Source organism: Saccopteryx leptura, chromosome 2 (genome assembly GCF_036850995.1).
Source record: "Saccopteryx leptura isolate mSacLep1 chromosome 2, mSacLep1_pri_phased_curated, whole genome shotgun sequence".
NCBI classification, from domain to species: domain Eukaryota; kingdom Metazoa; phylum Chordata; class Mammalia; order Chiroptera; family Emballonuridae; genus Saccopteryx; species Saccopteryx leptura.
In genome coordinates this window covers 299,853,360-299,874,586 of record NC_089504.1, presented here as the reverse complement: position 1 = coordinate 299,874,586, position 21,227 = coordinate 299,853,360, and the positions used below count along the sequence as shown (strand labels likewise).

At 39.7% G+C, this 21,227-nt stretch overlaps 1 protein-coding gene across 1 annotated transcript in view; it reads right to left on the bottom strand.

Moving 5' to 3' along the window:
- CPED1 (cadherin like and PC-esterase domain containing 1) overlaps nt 1–21,227 on the bottom strand; it is a 316,192-nt gene that overhangs the window by 32,306 nt on the left and 262,659 nt on the right. Inside the window, exons 18-20 of the mRNA XM_066362558.1 lie at nt 11,243–11,463; nt 10,885–10,986; nt 10,416–10,503 (exon numbers count right to left, since the gene is read on the bottom strand). Coding sequence (XP_066218655.1) covers nt 10,416–10,503; nt 10,885–10,986; nt 11,243–11,463 — 411 coding nt within the window. The remainder of the gene's footprint in view (nt 1–10,415; nt 10,504–10,884; nt 10,987–11,242; nt 11,464–21,227) is intronic.

Sequence of the window (21,227 nt, the reverse complement as noted above, 5' to 3'; positions counted from 1 at the left end):
AGGGAAGTCCATAGAGGAGAGCAGAGGCCAAGTCTTGAATGGCTATGTGAACATATGAGGCGTTCAGGTGTATTCCTGCCTCCACTGCTATCATCCTTGTCCCTGTCATTCTACTGTTTTCTCCATCCTCTTGACCCATCCTTCTGTCTTTACTCAGTTTGAAATGACTGAGTTATTAGCACCATCAAAGCCCAGGGGACAGGCATCCTTTTGAGTATAATCTCTGGTACAGAGCAGTGCTGAAGAATTGTTTGCTGTGTGCTGAGATGAACTGATCCTGAGTTAGTAACATAAATTTAAGCAGCGGCCACAAGCACTCCAGTTCCTGTGAGGAGCTGCAGCCAAAGAAGCCAAGTGGAGCGACCAGAGTTCTCAGGAAGGAACTTTTTTTTTTTGTATTTTTCTGAAGTGAGAAGCAGGGAAGCAGAGAGACAGACTCCTGCATGTGCCTGACTGGGATCCACCCAGCATGCCCACCAGGGGGTGGTGCTTTGCCCCTCTGGGGCGTTGCTCCACTGCAATCAGAGTCATTCTAGCGCCTGAGGCGGAGGCCATGGGGCCATCCTCAGCACCTGGGCCAACTTTGCTTTAGTGGAGCCTTGGCTGCAGGAGGAGAAGAAAGAGATAGAGCGAAAGGAGAGGGGAAAAGGTGGAGAAGCAGATGGTCCCTTCTCCTGTGTGCCCTGGCCAGGAATCGAATCTGGGATTTCCACATGCCATGCCAATGCTATACCGCTGAGCCAACCAGCCAGAGACTCAGGATGGAATTTCAATCTCAACCCTGAGATAACAGTAAAGGACATTTATCTCATAACTCACAGCAAAAATTATCAAACAGCCCTTCTTCTAATCCTCAACAGTCTCAAACTCTTCAGCTACCCTGATGTTAAATATCTCCACTCTTAACTCCAAGGGGGCAATTTTAAAGGCTCTACTTGGGCCTGGCCAAGTGGTGCAGTGAATAGAGCATCACCTTGGGACTTTAGCATCCCAGGTTCAAAACCCAAGGTCCCTGACTTGAGCACAGGATAACTAGCTTGAGTGCTGGATCATCAACATGATCCCAAGGTTGCTGGCTTGAGCTCAAAGGTTGCTGGCTTAAAGCCTAAGGTCACTGGCTTGAGCCCAAGGTCGCTGGCTTGAGCAAGGGGTCACTGGCTCGGTTGGAATACCCTACCTAGTCAAGGTATATATGAGAAAGCAATCAATGAACAACTAAAGTGACACAACCATGAGTTGATGCTTCTCCTCTCTCTCCCTTCCTGTCTCTCTCTCTCTAAAATAAAAAATAAAAAAGTAAATAAAAGAATAAAGGCCCTACTTGGGCCACTTTCTACCAGCTCTGCTGCTCTTGCAGCATAGATATGGATTCTATGCAGTCAGAGTTTCAAGAAGGGAGAGGGGTTTGTGTAATCTGTGCTGGGGAAAGCTAAGAGCACTCCACATTGACACACAAAAAAATCTCACTCAACTTATGTATTAAATGGACAGCTTCCTGTCTCCCCAGTTCCCAGTGCTCCCGAGCTCCGCCGAGCAATCATGCACAAACCCAGCTGCCAAGCCCCCTCCCGGCTTGAACAAGAGCAGCTGGTTCCCTTACCTACAGATGTCTTTCTGCTCTTTTCTGAGATTTCTATGCAGCATTGAGAATAATTTTTTTTTTAATAAATTTTTATTAATGGTAATGGGATGACATTAATAAATCAGGGTACATATATTCAAAGAAAACATGTCTAGGTTATTTTGTCATTAAATTATGTTGCATACCCCTCGCCCAAAGTCAGATTGTCCTCCGCCACCCTCTATCTAGTTCTCTGTGCCCCTCCCCCTCCCCCTAACTCTCTCCCTCCCTCCCTCCCATGTCCTCCCTCCCCCCACCCCTGGTAACCACCACACTCTTGTCCATGTCTCTTAGTCTCGTTTTTATGTTCCACCAATGTATGGAATCATGTAGTTCTTGTTTTTTTCTGATTTACTTATTTCACTCCGTATAATGTTATCAAGATCCCACCATTTTGCTGTAAATGATCTGATGTCATCATTTCTTATGGCTGAGTAGTATTCCATAGTGTATATGTGCCACATCTTCTTTATCCAGTCTTCTATTGAAGGGCTTTTTGGTTGTTTCCATGTCTTGGCCACTGTGAACAGTGCTGCAATGAACATGGGGCTACATGTGTCTTTACGTATCAATGTTTCTGAGGTTTTGGGGTATATACCCAGTAGAGGGATTGCTGGGTCATAAGGTAGTTCTATTTGCAGTTTTTTGAGGAACCACCATACTTTCCTCCATAATGGTTGTACTACTTTACAGTCCCACCAACAGTGGATGAGAGTTCCCTTTTCTCCGCAGCCTCTCCAACATTTGCTATTACCCGTCTTGTTGATAATAGCTAATCTAACAGGGGTGAGGTGGTATCTCATTGTAGTTTTGATTTGCATTTCTCTAATAACTAATGAAGCTGAGCATCTTTTCATATATCTGTTGGCCATTTGTATTTCTTCCTGGGAGAAGTGTCTGTTCATGTCCTCTTCCCATTTTTTTATTGGATTGTTTGTTTGTTTGTTGTTGAGTTTTATGAGTTCTTTGTAAATTTTGGATATTAGGCCCTTATCTGAGCTGTTTGAAAATATCATTTCCCATTTAGTTGGCTGTCTGTTTATTTTGATATCAGTTTCTCTTGCTGAGCAAAAACTTTTTATTCTGATGTAGTCCCATTCATTTATCTTTGCCTTCACTTCTCTTGCCATTGGAGTCAAGTTCATAAAATGTTCTTTAAAACCCAGGTCCATGATTTTAGTACCTATGTCTTCTTCTATGTACTTTATTGTTTCAGGTCTTATATTTAGGTCTTTGATCCATTTTGAATTAATTTTAGTACACGGGGACAGGCTGTAGTCGAGTTTCATTCTTTTGCATGTGGCTTTCCAGTTTTCCCAACACCATTTGTTGAAGAGGCTTTCTTTTCTCCATTGTGTGTTGTTGGCCCCTTTATCAAAGATTATTTGAACATATATATGTGGTTTTATTTCTGGGCTTTCTATTCTGTTCCATTGGTCTGAGTGTCTATTTTTCTGCCAATACCATGCTGTTTTGATTATCGTGGCCCTATAATATAGTTTGAAGTCAGGTATTGTAATGCCCCCAGCTTCATTCTTTTTCCTCAGGATTGTTTTGGCTATTCGGGGTTTTTTATAGTTCCATATAAATCTGATGATTTTTTGTTCCATTTCTTTAAAAAATCTCATAGGAATTTTGATGGGAATTGCATTAAATTTATATATTGCTTTGGGTAATATGGCCATTTTAATTATATTTATTCTTCCTATCCAAGAACAAGGAATATTTTTCCATCTCATTGTGTCTTTTTCTATTTCTCTTAATAATGCCTTGTAGTTTTCGTTATATAGGTCCTTTACATTCTTTGTTATGTTTATTCCTAGGTATTTTACTTTTTTTGTTGCAATCGTGAAGGGGATTATTTTTTTGAGTTCGTTTTCTAATATTTCATTGTTGGCATAGAGAAAGGCTATGGACTTTTGTATGTTAATTTTGTATCCTGCGACCTTACTGTATTGGTTTATTGTTTCTAATAATCTTTTTGTGGAGTCCTTCGGGTTTTCAATGTATAGGATCATATCATCAGCAAAAAGTGATACCTTCACTTCTTCTTTTCCGATATGGATGCCTTTTATTTCTTTGTCTTGTCTGATTGCTCTGGCCAGAACTTCTAGCACCACGTTAAATAAGAGTGGAGAGAGTGGACAGCCCTGTCTTGTTCCTGATTTAAGGTAGAAAGTCCTCAGTTTTATGCCGTTTAATATGATGTTGGCTGATGGTTTATCATATATGGCCTTTATCATGTTGAGATATTTTCCTTCTATACCCATTTTGTTGAGAGTCTTAAACATAAAATTGTGTTGTATTTTATCAAAAGCCTTTTCTGCATCTATTGATAAGATCATGTGGTTTTTGTTCTTTGTTTTGTTGATATGGTGTATTACGTTAACCGTTTTGTGTATGTTGAACCATCCTTGAGATTCTGGGATGAATCCCACTTGATCATGATGTATTATTTTTTTAATATGTTGTTGTATTCGGTTTGCCAGTATTTTGTTTAGTATTTTAGCATCTGTATTCATTAGAGATATTGGTCTGTAGTTTTCTTTCTTTGTGCCATCCTTGCCAGGTTTTGGTATGAGGGTTATGTTGGCCTCATAAAATGTGTTTGGAAGTATTGCTTCTTCAATTTTTTGGAAGACTTTGAGTAGAATAGGAACCAAGTCTTCTTTGAATGTTTGATAGAATTCACTAGTATAACCGTCTGGGCCTGGACTTTTATTTTTGGGGAGGTTTTTAATAGTTTTTTCTATTTCCTCCCTGCTGATTGGTCTGTTTAGGCTTTCCACTTCTTCATGACTCAGTCTAGGAAGGTTGTATTGTTCTAGGAATTTATCCATTTCTTCTAGATTGTTGTATTTGGTGGCATATAATTTTTCATAGTATTCTACAATAATTCTTTGTATATCTATGATGTCTGTGGTGATCTCTCCTCTTTCATTTTGGATTTTATTTATTTGAGTCCTGTGCCTTTTTTCCTTGGTGAGTCTTGCCAAGGGTTTGTCAATTTTGTTGATCTTTTCAAAGAACCAGCTCCTTGTTTTATTGATTTTTTCTATAGTTTTTCTGTTCTCTATTTCATTTATTTCTGCTCTGATTTTTATTATCTCCTTTCTTCGTCTGGTTTTGGGTTGTCTTTGTTCTTCTTTTTCTAGTTCCTTAAGGTGTGAAGTTAAGTGGTTTACTTTGGCTCTCTCTTGTTTGTTCATATAGGCCTGAAGTGATATGAACTTTCCTCTTATTACTGCTTTTGCTGCATCCCAGAGATTCTGATATGTCGTATTTTCATTTTCATTTGTCTGTATGTATTTTTTCATCTCTGCTCTTATTTCTTCTTTGACCCATTCATTTTTTAGAAGTATGTTGTTTAGTTTCCACATTTTTGTGGGTTTTTCCCCCTCTTTTTTGCAGTTGAATTCTAGTTTCAAGGCTTTATGATCAGAAAATATGCTTGGTACAATTTCAGTTTTTCTAAATTTGCTGATATTGTCTTTGTGGCCCAACATATGGTCAATTCTTGAGAATGATCCATGTACACTACAGAAAAATGTATACTCTGTCGCTTTGGGATGAAGTGTCCTATAGATGTCTATCATATCCAGGTGTTCTAGTATTTCGTTTAAGGCCACTATATCTTTATTGATTCTCTGTTTGGATGACCGATCTAGAGCCGTCAGCGGTGTATTGAGGTCTCCAAGTATGATTGTATTTTTGTTAGTTTTTGTTTTAAGGTCAATAAGTAGCTGTCTTATATATTTTGGTGCTCCTTGGTTTGGTGCATATATATTAAGGATTGTTATGTCTTCTTGATTCAACTTCCCCTTAATCATTATGAAATGACCATTTTTGTCTCTGAGTACTTTTGCTGTCTTGTAGTCAGCATTATTAGATATGAGTATTGCTACACCTGCTTTTTTTTGGGTGTTGTTTGCTTGGAGTATTGTTTTCCAGCCTTTCACTTTGAATTTGTTTTTATCCTTGTTGCTTAGATGTGTTTCTTGTAGGCAGCATATAGTTGGATTTTCTTTTTTAATCCATTCTGCTACTCTGTGTCTTTTTATTGGTAAGTTTAATCCATTTACATTTAGTGTAATTATTGACACTTGTGGGTTCCCTACTGCCATTTTATAAATTGCTTTCTGTTAGTTTTGTATCTAGTTTGATTCTTCTCTTTTGTTTTTCTATCATTTGTTTTTGTTTGTTTGTGTTCCATACTTCTTTCCTCTGTTGCTACCTTTTTTAAGTCAAGTGTTTTTGTGGTGGTTTTTTCAAGGGTGGTTACCATTAAGTAATGAAAAGGGTACCTACCATATTCATTGTAGTACCCTATCTTATGAGTATTTCTGCACTTCATCGTCCTTTGCTACTGTTAATCTCCATCCTCTCCCCCCTTTTTTTCCTTTGTTGTCACAGTTTAAGTTTGGTTTTATTGTGTTCTTGGTGGAGCTGTTACTTGTGGTGTTGTTTTCTTTTGTTCTTTGAATCTGGTTGGAAAACCCCCTTTAGTATTTCCTGGAGTGGGGGCTTTCTGCTGATAAATTCTCTCATCTTTTCTGTATTTGTGAATGTTTTTATATCTCCTTCGTACTTGAAGGATAGCTTTGATGGGTATAGTATTCTTGGCTGAAAGTTCCTCTCTTTCAGGGCTTTAAATATTGGGGTCCACTCTCTTCTAGCTTGTAGAGTTTCTGCTGAGAAATCTGATGATAATCTAATAGGCCTTCCTTTTTATGTTGTACTCTTCTTTTCCCTGGCTGCCTTGAGAATTTTTTCTTTGTCATTGGTTTGTGTCATCTTTATTATGATGTGCCTTGGAGTGGGTTTGTTGGTGTTAAGAAAACTCGGTGTTCTGTTTGCTTCTTGAATTTGAGGCTTTAGTTCTTTCCACAGGCTTGGGAAGTTCTCGTCTATTATTTGTTTGAGTATATTCTCCATTCCATTTTCTTTCTCTTCTCCCTCTGATATACCTATTATTCTTATGTTATTCTTTCTGATGGAGTCAGACAATTCCTGTAGAGCTGTCTCGTTTTTTATTATTTTTGAGTCTCTTTCTTCTTCTCTCTGTTGTGCCTCAAGTTGTTTGTTTTCTATTTCACTAATCCTATCTTCTATCTGGGCTGTTCTGTTAGCTAAGCTTGTTACCTCATTTTTCAGCTCGTGAATTGAATTTTTCATTTCTGTTTGATTTGTTTTTATAGTTTCAATTTCCTTGGTAATATATTCTTTGTGTTCATTGAGTTGTTTTCTGATCTCCCTAAATTGCCTTTCTGTGTTTTCTTGTATATCTCTGAGTATTTTTAAGATTTCTATTTTAAATTCTCTGTCATTTAGCTCCAAGGCTTCCAATATGTTAAGTCTTTTCTCCATAGATTTTTCCACATCTATTTGTGTTACCTCTCTTTCTTTTGTATCCATAATATTCGATTTCCTCTTTCTTATTGGCAGCTGAGGGTGGTCTTGTTGATAGCACTAATTAGAATTAATAAAGAGTAAAAAGTAAAAAAAAAAAAAAAAAAAGGTAAAACACCCCACAAAAAAAACCAGTAATAATTTATTATTTCCACCTTTTTTCTTTCTTCTCTTTCCCTCCTCTCCCCTCCTCAGGGAAATATCGTGATGACCTGTGAATTATATTATGCTAAATGGAACAAAAACTGCCTATAATGGAGGGCCTGATTTGGGGTGAAGAGTTCAAGGGGCAAAAAAAGGGAGTAGGGACCTACTAAATGAAAAAAAAAAAAAAAAAAGGAAGAAAATCCTAGACAAGCATAAGATGATTTGCTTGTAAGTGATGGTCAACTAAGAGATATAATGAGAGGGATAAGAGGGAACCAGAAAAAAGGAGAAAAAAAAAAGAATAATAAAGAAGAAAAAAATAAAAATAATAAGTAAAAATCTGTTGTATTAAGTGGAGCGAAGACTAAATACAATGGAGACCTTGGGTTGGGAGGAATGCTAGTGAGTTAAAAAGCAACGTAAAAAGTACCCAAAATGCCACAAAAATAAACAAACAAAAAAAAAACAAAAACAAAAGCGAAAAAGAAAAATAAAACCAAACAAAAACCCTTGAGTCCCAAATTAACTAATTTGTTCGTGATTGAGGATTAAATGGGAGGAAAAGTAAAACGAGAAAAGAAAAAATGAATAGAAAGGAAAAAATAAGAAAAAGAGAAAAACGAAGGAAGAAAAAAAAGGAAGAGAAAAAAAACCAAAATAAAGCAAAACAAAAAAAAAACAAAAGAGGAGAGAGTGAGAGTTAAGTGTTTTGGAGTATAACCTTAAAGGAGGGTGAGGATGAAGATAAGAAATAAAATGTAACACTCATGGGTAGTGTAGTTCAAGAAAAGGGAAGCATAAGATGGGCAGAGAATAGAAGGACCGAGGTGGAGGAAATAGAAATAATAATAATAAAGGCAATAAGATAGAAGAAACAAACAACAGCAAAAAAAAAATTAGTGGAACAAGTTGTAAAGTCTGTGGATTTTTCTTGATTTTGAGAGGTTAACTTCTTCCTTTTTCTTTTCTCTCCCTCTTCCTGGTCGGTGACTCTGTACCCCAGGCTCTGCCCCTGTGTCACACTTAGGTAGGGATTTGCAGTTGATGGGATTCTATGGCAATGTCATATAATTGGCTTTAGTCTTGCTGGTAGTCAAGGCTTGTTGGCGTTTGCAGGGTCCAATGATGAGAGAGTTTGCTTTCCTGGAGTCTCTCTCCTAGTCTCCCCTTCCTGAATTAGCAGCCTGGTGATCCAGCTATAAGGCTGCTACTGCTTCTGCCTGGGGAGTAAGAGGCTCAAAGAGCTAGGAAATCCCCACTCTATCCACTCAGCGCAAGGCTTTGGGAAAGGCTCTGGCAGTCTGAGCCTCCAGTGTAATCAGGCGGGGGTGGGAGTCAATTGTTGTCAAGGTGACTGTTCAGTGCCTAGCATTCAGTTGGACCACTCAACCCAGGCTTTCCACACTTTGTAGCCTGTTTTGGCTGGGAAGAAGAGGCACTAGTCTCTGCTTGCGACTAGTGTAGTATATAGATCTTATTATCTGCCAAGTCCCTCTTGTTAGCGTTTATCCCTGAATATGGAGGCTCTATCAATCAAAAGTTGCCCCCGCCCCTTTAGCGAGAGGCACTAAAAAATATCATGCCTCTTGTCTTGTATTGCTGAACTGAGAGAGATCTTATCAATTAGAGCCCATGGGTGCGCAGATTTCATGGGTTAAGCTAATTTCAGTGATTGGGTCCGCAGCTGTGCTCCCGAAGGTATTTCAGGCTGCCTGCACGCCCCTCCCCCAACGCTTGATTGTTAGCTTGAATGGCTGGGTGAGGTGCCCCGCCCACGGAGAGAATCTCCCAAGTAGGGAAGACCGCCCTGGCACCTCTCTTGCTGGCCCCGCCGCTGGCGGCTGGGGCGCACCGGCGCAGGATAATGGGGCACCCTGGGTGTGCGGGCCAGTAGGGCGCTCTGGGCGTGTAGGATGCCCAGGGCACGCGCGCAAATGGGGTGCTCCAGGCACCGGTGGCTGGGGACTCTCACTCGCAGTGCGCGGCCGCTGGGAACGTTAGCGGTGCTCGCTCTGCAACTGGACCGGGCGCGCGCAGGCGGCTGCTCACCGCTCCCGAGTTTGGGCCGACTCACCACAGGCGCAATCCCTCCGCGGCTTGAATGAAGGTCTCTGCGGTAGTTAGCTTCCTCCACACCCTCATCTCTCAGATTCAAGTGATAACAGTCCTTTCACTTTCAGTTTGTGTGGAACTCCGGAATGCTCCGAGGATAAATTTTTCTGTTTCTAGTTGATAAATTTGTTGTGATTTTGGGGAGATCTGTCGGACGCGCTGCTCACGGCGCCATTTCCGTGACGTCACTGAGACTAATTTACTATTATCTATAAGAACTGGCCGGAGGCTTCTAACTCCCTTCATTTATGAATGTCCCACCAGAGGAAAAGCTCATGACACTACTTCAAGGACAATTCTTTTTAAAGAAATCAGTCAACAAACTTCAAAAAAAGCCTCTCTCTCCCAAAGTACTCACTGATATTGACAATTTCATTTGTGGTTTCAGCATGAGTCTTTAAAGGTATAGGAAATGTTAGTCGGGTAGGGAGACACTTACAGCACAATCTCTCTTATCTACCCTGAGTTATTTTTTCATAGTTTGGCTCTACCTTTCTTCTTTTATGAACTCAAAGCATTTACAACACATTATGGGTTATAGTCTCTTTCTCTCCAGAAATAATCCTTTTTTCTTCTTCTTCTTTTCCAAGTGAAAGAAGGGGAAATAGAGAGACAGACTCCCGTATGCGCCCTGACCCAAATCCACCCAGTAACCTCCCATGTGGGGCTGATGGTTTTCCCATATGAGACCATGCTCACAAGCAAGCTATTTTTAGCACCCGAAGCAGAGACTCCATGGAGCCATCCTCAGCATTGGAGTAGATGCGCTTGAACCAATCGAGCCATGGTTGGGGGAGGGAGAGAGAGAGAGAGAGAGAGAGAGAGAGAGAGAAAGAAGGAGGATGGGAAGGGGAGGAGGAGCAGATGGCCACTTCTCCTGTGTGCCCTGACTGAGAATTGAACCCAGAACATCTACATGCTATGCCAATGCTATATATACCACTGAGCCAACTGGCCAAGGCCCAGGAATAATTCTAACTAATTTGAAATCATAACCCATAAGTATATGATCTCCTTTGATTTTTATAAAGGTCGCTGGCTATTATGTAGTGCCTTCTCATCCTTTTGTAGACACCAGTAGAGACAGTAAGCACGAAGTTCACACAGCCCGGAGGAAACGCCTCACCTGTGTTAGAAAATGCACTCCATCCACTGGCAGGTGAAATCCAATTCCCAGAGTTTTGATGATCACAAGGATATTGAGTAGATTTTCCCTATGAAATAATTAGAATTATAAAGTCATGAGTTTATATAAATAAAGAAGTGGAATTTCTTCGCAATGTGATAAATGGCAGCTAGGACTAATGTCTCATTTTATAGATTTGATATAATTTAGTTTTTCGTGTGGATAGCTTTATGTGTCACTGGGCATGTTTTGAGCTCTTATAAATGTAAATTTGAATATTGAAGAGCCATCTTCTGATTGGATACAAAGGTATTTTGAAATATTTTAAATTAGACTTTAAGTACTTAATTCTAAACAAGTTTCTCTTTAAATAAGATCTTGATAAAACTCAGTCACATCCAGAGTTGTTTGTTTTTTTGTTTTTTTTTTACTTGGGATACTAATGACAATTATTGTTGCAGAAATGTACCTTTTCAGAACGTTGTGAATAATTTGCAGGTGATTGGAATTAAGCCACTGAACACCACCAATGACCAACACAGTCTGGCCCGAATTCTCCAGAGGACTTGATCTGAATTCCAGAAAAAAAAAAACAAGACATGTTGCCTTGGAACAGATGGTAAACATTTTAACAGCATTGCCTCACATTTCACTGAACCGTATCAGGCATCCTGATCACAGGACTCCTTGTCACTTCCAACTCATTTTCAGCCACATTACTTGGGCTTTAAGCTTTTCAGCACATTTGATATACAGTGAGCAATTATGACTGCTAGTAAAACATCAGTGCATGTGGCACTGCGCTGTTCATAATAGTTCCATTGTACCTTTGCAAGAGATGCCCAAGTGCCTTTTCAAACGTTGGTCTCAGTGAAGGGTTTATCCAGAACTGAGGATAGTAGGAATAACTGATCAGAGTCTTCCCACCATTGACATTGTGATAGAATTTAGTGCCATGCACCTTCTGCCATTCCTGCAAGGTTTCGTTCAGCCTTTCAATCAAATAGTACATTATCCCTCTGTTGGTTGAATCTCCGATGAAAAGAATCTATAATTGAAAGAAAAAGTATTTGCTTTCAAATCTGATGTTGACACAGTATGGGAGATAATATAAAATAATTTGTTGAATATTCCTAAGCCCCAAAATCTAGGCGTTTGAAGGACAGCCCTTCAAACTGTTAAAAATGACATTTATTATTTTTTCTCCCAAACCTGTTTATTTTCCTCTCTTCCTTATTCCTAGAAATACCATCCTCTACTGACACACTCGCTTGTTTAAAGCTTTTTGCCTCATGTTGTCTTTATTTCTCTGCTCCCTTATGCTTTTACTTTCTCATCTAATCAACTTAACAAGTTTCTTTTAGCACTGTTTTTCCTTGTGCTAATAGGCATGAAGTATTTTAGTGTTCTAAGGCTACTTAGAGATTTTCTAATCTTTTTTTAGTGCATAGATGAGAAAACTTTGAATCCAAAAAGATTGCATAGCCCAGTAGAGGTCATGCAATTACTTGACAAAAGAGCCATAGGACTAGGAGCTGCTGATTTTCTGAACAGCTATCTGTGTCCCAGAGTGCCATTTACCCTGGGAGTCTCTCACATCCATCCTCTCCTTCCATTCCCCTCAGCACAGCTCTGTTTCAGGACCCCATTGCTTCAAAGCTGTGCTGTTATTAATAATGCTTTCTTTTTGAAAAAAAATTATTAGTGAGAGGCAGGGAGGCAGAGAAACAGTCTCCCGCACATGCCCCAACTGGATCCACCTGGCAAGCCCCCTATGGGGCAGTGCTCTGCCCATCTGGGTTGTGGCTCTGTTGCTCGGCAACTGAGCTATCTCAGCACCTTAGGCGATGGTGCCATCCTCAGCACCTGTGGCCAACTTGCTCGAATGAGCCATGGCTGCAGGGTTGGGGGGGGAGAGAAAAATGGGAGGGGTGGGAAGTTGATGGCCACTTCTCTTGTGTGCCCTGACCAGGAATCGAACCCAGGACTTCCACATGCCAGGCTGATGCTCTATCGCTGAGCCAACCACCAGGGCCAATAATGCTTTCCTAATGGGTCTTCCTCCTTGCACAATGGTTGCCCCTAGTTCATTCTACACATAGTATTACTGGGACACATTTCCAAATGCCTAGCCCCCTGGTCATCGGACTTTCAGTCTCAAAAACCCTATTGGATCCTGTTTCCTTTAGAATTAAGTCTAGCCTCCTCAAGTTCAGCTAACATTTGCTGAATTTTTATTGCATACCACTTTGCTAGGTGGAGGTTTCACACAGGGTACTCACTTTGAATGTTCAAAATTGTAAGGTTTGAATCATTATTTCTGTGTCACAGGGGAGCAGTTTGAGACTCAGGGAGACTGAAGTCATAAATCTAGTAAATGAGGAACACAAGACTCAAACCCAGGTCCTTTAACTCCAAGTGCAGGGTCAATGGCCCTGTCCTCTCAACACTTCCTCTCAGATTCCTACTTTTTCACTGAGCATGCTTGCACTCAAGAGCATCTGTTTATCCTTGTGCTAACCCACCTGCTCCTCCCTCTGCAAACCCACCTGAGTGAATGCTACGCAATCTGCAGACCTCACACAAATGTCCCATGCCCCAGTCAGAACGACCTTCGTTGTCCTGATTTCATTACAATGTTTATTTCCATTACACATATTTGTCAAAGACCACAAGAAATTACGGCTATTTGTGTCTGTGTCATTCTTTTCTCATACCCTGTTAAGAAGTATTTGAGGTCAGAGTCAGGGTCGATGTCTAATAAATTCTAACTTTCCTTACAGTACAACGCACAGACTTAAAATATATATATATTTATTGAACTGAAAATCAAAGGGACCTTTGTTAGAAACAGTCCTTTTGAATGTCTTTGCATAGGTTTATTTGGTTCTTCCATGTTTTCTCTCATTGTTGAGATTTCTGTTTTCATTAGTCATGCACACACTTCTGATTTTAACAGTAGTCATTGCCATAACTCTCAAGCACTATCGTATTTGTCCATCCATTGTGAATCTAGTGAGAATCTGCCAAGGTTTACCTTTCCATGGTAAGTATATTACACAAGTTATATGAAGAAATCCAGGAAGCATCTGCAATTTGCCTTCAGATCAAATACTGTTGCCATGAGCATCATTAAGATGCTAAACTGAATAACATAAAGTGTCAAGGCTTCAGTTACTGATACTCTCAGTCGCGTTCCATCTGGGGCAATCAGATTCCAGTATAAAAAATAATTTGTGAAATCACTTCAAATTCTTCTTACTGGACTTGATCTATAAATGGTTTTGTTTGTTTTTCCAACAGGGATTTCCGATTTTTGAAAGGCAACTTTAAATAATCAGGAAAGCTCTTAATTTCAGACAGTAGTAATTATACAACTTTATTTGCACTAGTCTGTGGAGCTGCCATTAACATTTTGCCACAGACTGGGTGGCTTACACAGAAATCTTTTTCTCATGATTGTGGAGGCTAGAAATCCAAGTTCAATCCTGGCCAGTTGGCTCAGTGGTAGAGCTTCGGCCTGGTGTGTGGATGTTCTGGGTCCAATTCCTGGTCAAGGCGCACAGGAGAAGCGCTCATCTTCTTCTCCACCCCTTCCCTTCTAGCTTCTCTCTCAATCTCTCTCTCTCTCTCTCTCTCTCTCTCTCTCTCTTTCTCTCTTCCTGTCCTACAGCCATGGTTCAATTGGAGTGAGTTGACCTCGGGTGCTGAGAATGGCTCCATGGCCTCCTCCTCAGGTGCTCAAAAGAGCTCAGTTGCTGAGCAACAGAGCAACACTCCAGATGGGCAGAGTATCGCCTTCTAGTTGGCATGCTGGGTTGATCCCGGTCGGGGCGCATGTCGGAGCCTGTCTCTGCCTCCCCTCCTTTTACTGAATAAAAAATAAATAAATAAATAAATAAATAAATAAATAAATAAATAAGTAAATCTAAGTTCAAGGCATTTGCATGGTTGGTTTCTTCAGAGGACTTCTCTTCTTGGTACGTAGGTGGCTTTTTCACCCTGTGTCTTCACATGGTCTTTTTTCTGTGTCTATATTCTAATCTTCTTGTCTCACAAGGGCACAAGTCATATTGAATTAGGGTCCACATATATGACCTTGTTTTACCTTAATTACTCTTTCAAAGGCCCTCTCTCCAAATATAGTTATATTCTGAGGCATTGGGAGTTAGGACATCAGCATATGAATTTGGTTGGGTGGGAACACAATTCATCTTATAATACCATAAAGAGCTGTCTCAAGATCCAGCTTTTATACTAAATTTCAAACCCTCCTAGGGTTTCTCCAGGCAGCCAGTCAGATCACTAGGCACCTGCATTGTGAGCTATAGAGAGAAAGATGCAGAGGTTTAATAAAATCAAAGTAGCTGCATGTAAGTGAGAGAGGAAAAAAAAGTATCTAGATTTCCAGTCTTTTCCATGAGTTATCCAAAGATGCAGTTCACAAAACCATATCAGAGGCAAAGAGCCGTGTTTCAGAATTCTAGGTACTGTTAATTATTAACTAGATCATCCGAGGCAAATTATGGAACCTGTGCAAAAGTTCATTCCCTTATGTGTAACACGGGAATAATAAAATCACCACCTTCGAGGACTTTGATGAGATTTAAAATGCTTATTTGGTTCCTGCCACACCGTAAGCACACTATGGTGTGCATTAGCATTAGACATAGGCAAGGAAGCAGTGGTTTAGAGCGCTGCCCACGTGCCTTCCAGCGCATTGCTAGACACTTTCAAGTCATCATTTCATTTAAAGAGCATGTCAGAGAGGAGAGGAAATGGCTAAACAGCATTTCAGATTCCAGGAGCAACTTGATGCCAAAGATTGAATTGCATTTTTCTGGGCAGCATCTCTGTTCTGGTTCTACAGTGCAATGAGGGGAGGCTGTCTCCATCAACATCTGTGTCTGAATGTGTCGCATGAGCCTGGATCTCAGCTCGTCAGCTGGAGACAGACGTGTTCAGAAAACGTTTGTATCTGTCCCATTCCCGAGACTCACCGTGAGTGTGCCATCACAAGGTAGACAAGGGCTGGTATTCCCCCACTGTTTTACACGTCCTGTTGGACCACAGGACCTAGAAGCACATCATGTTCCTGGGCTCTAGTAAAGCTTGACACTTATTTTCAAATTGTCTTACACTGCTCAGAAAAATTAGGGGGTCGAGGAACATGCAGATACTCCAGTACTTACAGCCTTTTGTATAGTGCATTTTCACCAATGAAATAAAAGTTAATTTTGCATCTCATTTGCATAATCAAACAAACAACTTTCTTTGACTTGTCATTTGCTTTTCTGATGTTCTTGTTTAATAAAAAAATCAAATGCTTCTTTTTTTATCGCTTCATATTCATTTTAAAATATCCCCTAATTTTTGTGAGCAGTATATTTAAAAACCATAAAATTGTTTATCTTTACTTTTATTTCTAATTTCTCAGTTATAGTCCCTATATTAGATGGGATAGATTAAATGTCATAACAAATTGAGCCCCTAAATGTAGGTGGCTTAATCAAAATCGAGGTTTATTTCTGCCTCAGGAAAAACAGTCCTGTTGGTTATAGGCAGTGGGGTTGTAGGTGTGGGGATGGGGACAGGAAAGTCATTCAGAGTCCGAGGATGATGGGACCATGTCTTCTTCAATTATGATTTCTAAGAACTCCTTGGGCATCAATATCCAACTGGGGATGGAGTGAGGGGCTGCCAGGTTTTCTACGGGCCCAGCCTGAGAGCTGGTCACATTACTGCTGTCACAGGTCATTTGTTAAAACTCAGTTATGTGACCACACAGCTAATTTGAAGGGAGACTGAGAAATGCAGTTGAGCTAAGTGCCAGGAAGAAGAGAAAAAGAGTTTGATGACTACTTAGCTAGTCTTCACAACAGTCTCTTACATGCTAAGTTTTTCTGAGGAAAAGCTAAGCTCTAAAATTAGATTTTCCACCTGTGAATTAGCAAAAGTGTGAAGTATATGAAAGGCTAATTTATAATCCACATGGTGCACAAAAAATCTTCTATTTGTAGAGAAATAGAGGCTCTGGAATAAATAATAGCAAGAAATATCATTTATTAGTGGAAATAGAACCAAGATTTTAGGAATATTTGATTTAAATATACAATAAAATGTTTTTCTGATTTCATTTTGTTTTATCATGAATGAAGGGAGCTAACAATGATACTTACACATGCAAATATTTTATTTTATTACCTCCTTTATCTGAATCATCAAAAGTAACTTAGCAAATCAAGTTATAAAGAAGTGAAAAGAAAATTATTGGTGGCTATCTGGGTTGAATCAATAAAGGTAGTAAATTGTCTGGAGTTTGTTAGATTCTCAGAGCCTTTTACTCTGTTGAGGCTGGATAAGAACTGAATATATGTAGACTTACTAGACAGGGGAAAAAACCTTTAAAAAATCATTTCTTTCTTCCTCCTTTCCTCCTGCTTAGGTTCTACTTCAGTATTTGCAGAAGTGAAGACATTTCTTTAGATTCAACAAAGTGCATTAGATGCCAACTGTACTCAGCCCCGAAATTTATTGGAACCTTCCCAAGAGGGGAAATCAGATAGGAGTGCAATAACAGCTACTTGTCCGTTAATCTAGGCAGTGTCTGCCTATTAGAGAGCTCTCATATCTGCAATTAAAGGGAATGAAAGTTAGGTGAAGGGGAGTTTTATTCACTACGTCTAATGCAGGGCCAAGCATAGTCAATATGTTTATATAGCTCACAGTGATTCTGATAAGCAAGCCCATGATTGAGCACCATGGCCCTCATAAGAAAAATGTCAATTTCTAAATGAGGCAAGGGGTCATTCGGCTCTATATCAAGTTAAAACTGATAAGATGGCTCATTATATTTAGGACATGGTAAAAATCTAGCCCAACAAACATCTCTCTGTGAAATGTAACGTTATTACATCAAATGTTTTCTAATGATGAGTTTTGATTAAATTGGCCAGAGACGACCAACCAAATTGCTCTTTGGGGTCAAGAACAAATGTAAATTGACATTTAGGCAAGTCACTCTGAAACCCATGAAATTTGGCAACAACAAAAAAGGGGGAAAAACAGCTAAACAATATTACCTAGACACAGATCTAGCTGCTTGGGACACATTTATTTATCTACTTGCCATTCCACATGGACGGTGGGCGTTATGTACCTGGTGAGCATCCTTTCCTGGTGAGAGTGAGGTGCCCTCCTGTTCTTTCATTCTCCCTTTTTTAAAAATTAAAACGGACCTGCAACACTGACCAAACCGTTGTAACTATAATGGAATTTACATATTAGAACATATTATTACAAATTAGCCACATTTCAAAAATGTAAACACCTTGAACTCTAAGACACTACTTAACTGGCAAACATTACTTTAAAATGTAAGTTACGTTTCCTGTTTTAACAGCTGAGTTTAAATACTTTCAGTAAATACTCCCTTTTTATAGCTCCCTTTCCCACTTGCACTCTTTTCTCGAATACTTTATTAGTGGTTTAAATTCTGACCTATGTTTTCATCTGACACATAAAATAATGGCTTGTTTAATTCAGTGTGGTAGGGCTGCCCTTAAGTTTTTTTAGTTGTAAGTGTGAGTATCATAGTTTTAAACTATTTCCCATATAGTTCACACTATAGTTAAAGTTATGCTCTGATAAATTTTTACAAATGCTCCATTCAGAGTTTATTAAGTATAAAAGGTATGTATCTATTTAGAGAAATGTGTGAGAATATAATTGAAAACATAGCTTGTATTTTTCAATTGATTTTGCTTTGATTCAACATGATTACACATCTCAAAACCTATACCTACATGCCAAAACCTAAAACTAAAATAACTAATATCTGGATAAATGTTTACTTTAAAAGGGGTCCCACGTCTACCTGCCCTCCATACACAAGCAAGTATGCCATAGACACGGGGTACACATGCTTCCAGGAGAAATTTTATTTCATCTATCTTTCACAGACTGCTATCCTATTCACCTTGTTGAAGTGCAGGAAAATGACTAAAGTAGAGAAAATATGGTCCTGCTCATGAGCCATTGGGGTTCCCAGCCAAAGTCACCAGAAACTTGAACCTTTTTTTTTTTTTTGTATTTTTCTGAAGCTGGAAACGGGGAGAGACAGTCAGACAGACTCCCGCATGCGCCCGACCAGGATCCACCCGGCACGCCCACCAGGGGCTACACTCTGCCCACCAGGGGGCAATGCTCTGCCCCTCCGGGGCATCGCTCTATTGCGACCAGAGCCACTCTAGCGTCTGGGGCAGAGGCCAAGGAGCCATCCCCAGCGCCCGGGCCATCTTTGCTCCAATGGAACCTTGGCTGTGGGAGGGGAAGAGAGAGACAGAGAGGAAGGAGGGGGAGGGGTGGAGAAGCAAATGGGCGCTTCTCTTATGTGCCCTGGCCAGGAATCGAACCCAGGTCCCCCACACGCCAGGCCGATGCTCTACCGCTGAGCCAACCGGCCAGGGCCTTGAACCTTTTTTAAAATCTCAACCAAAGTGTGTCTGGTTCCTTCCTCACAGGTGGGCATGCGTGTCCAAGTGTGGTCTTGCATTCATCAACGTAAAACAATAGTAAAAAGATGTAAAACGTCGTATTAAGAATACAAGAAAATTCAATGGAGAGAAGTGACTACTTGGAGAGAAATGCTAAATAAAGCATCACACAATTTGAATTTTCAAGTCATCATTTCCAATAATTCTCACCTGCCCAGTCTAACTTTGTTGCCCTTTTATCTGATTCTTTGGAGATAGACAACTAAGTTCAATGCATGCCCAGAGGCTGAAGCTTGCCTCAGTTAGGATACAAAATCAAGTTCTGTTTTTTGTAGCATGACCTGTTCACACTATTAATTCTTGGCAATATTGAAACTTTTGGATTCTAAGTATTAAACCGTGAGATTTACATATCAATTGTAAATCTTCAGGTTAGTAAGGCATTATACAATTAGAATTTGAATGTTTACGTAGGTCCTCATTTTTACATAATCCAAGACGCATGAATTAGAGCATATGAAAAAAATGAGGAAGTTGGAATTATCTCTAGTGCACTGGCTGGGTCCCTGCCCATCCTGTTTTCTCCATCTTCTGTCCTCTCCAGTAAAGGGAATCAAAGAAAGCACTAAGTTTGATCTCACCATAGATTCTTTACAGGGAAAAAATAAAGATTCCTATATAATTTTTTGTAGCCAGGCCAACGCTCTACCACTGAGCAAACCATCCAGGACCAGAACAGAGTCTTTGCTCAACAAAAGCTGGATGAATGAATAACATGACATCATAAAAGTTATTATAAAAGTATTCTTGAACTTAACTCTGGACTTTCCGCTATGGTAATATGATAGGAATAACTGATATTGCAAGGTTTCTGATACAGGTTAGTATGGTTACTCAGATGGGTTCAATAAATAAAAAAGTCACTTTAGCTAATGGGATCAAAACTGTTGCAGTCTGAGGCTCTTACTATTCCATGACCCTGTCTTCTTCATTTATATGCGAGGTGAATTTTCATTTACTGTTGCTCAAATATTATGTTTCTTTTCTTGAATGTTTGACAAGGTTTAAAGGGTTCCAAAAAAAAAAAATCAGAATATAAGATGTTTAATAGCTAAAATATTTACTTTTTTTTCTAATTTTGTAATTTTTATGCTTTAACATTTATTTGTCTTTCAAACAGAATGCTGCTTTAGAGAACTCTGTGTAGGATGAGAACTTTAATAGCCCCACGGATGAAAAATAAGGGCTTCAGGATCATTTTGCATATTTATATTTTTCTCCTAGAAAATGAAAACTAGAGGGGCAGGAAAACCTTATGCTAACCTACTCCTTTCATAAACGGAGCTTCTTTAAAGAACAGGTGCTTCATTATTATCCTTGTAAACGCCATACTGTGTGGTGCAGCAGCACGTGCACCTGCCGGCACATTGCCAAGTGATTCTAAGTATCATATAAATGATCTTTCTAGGCTTCTCCTCCTTTGCAGGTCCACTGCTTCTGCCCCGATTCTGATTTATACAACCAGTTAAAATATAGATTTTTTTGATTTACAAAATGTTCACACATTGTAAATAATGAAAACGTATGAATCATTAAACAGATAGCTTCACCTTTCACCAAACCCATTTTCCTACCGAGCTGTCTTCATGGTGCGTGACCTGGGCAGTTGCTTGGGTCCTGGGCTTGGTTGATTATGCTGCTGTTGAACTCTTGACATTCTTAATGATTTTTTTTTTTTTTTAAATAATTTTATTTTTTTAATGGGGTGACATCAATAAATCAGGATACATATATTCAAAGATAACAAGTCCAGGTTATCTTGTCGTTCAATTATGTTGCATACCCACCACCCAAAGTCAGATTGTCCTCTGTCACCTTCTATCTTGTTTTCTTTGTGCCCCTCCCCACCCCCTATCCCTCTCCCATTCCCCCCTCCCCCCCCCGTAACCACCACACTCTTATAAATGTCTCTTAGTTTCACTATTATGTCCCACCTACGTATGGAATAATACAGTTCCTGTTTTTTTCTGATTTACTTATTTCGCTTCGTATCATGTTATCAAGATCCCACCATTTTGCTGTAAATGTTCCGATGTCATCATTTCTTATGGCTGAGTAGTATTCCATAGTGTATATGTGCCACATCTTCTTTATCCAGTCATCTATTGATGGGCTTTTTGGTTGTTTCCATGTCCTGGCCACTGTGAACAATGCTGCAATAAACATGGGGCTGCATGTGTCTTTACGTATCAATGTTTCTGAGTTTTTGGGATATATACCCAGTAGAGGGATTGCTGGGTCATAAGGTAGTTCTATT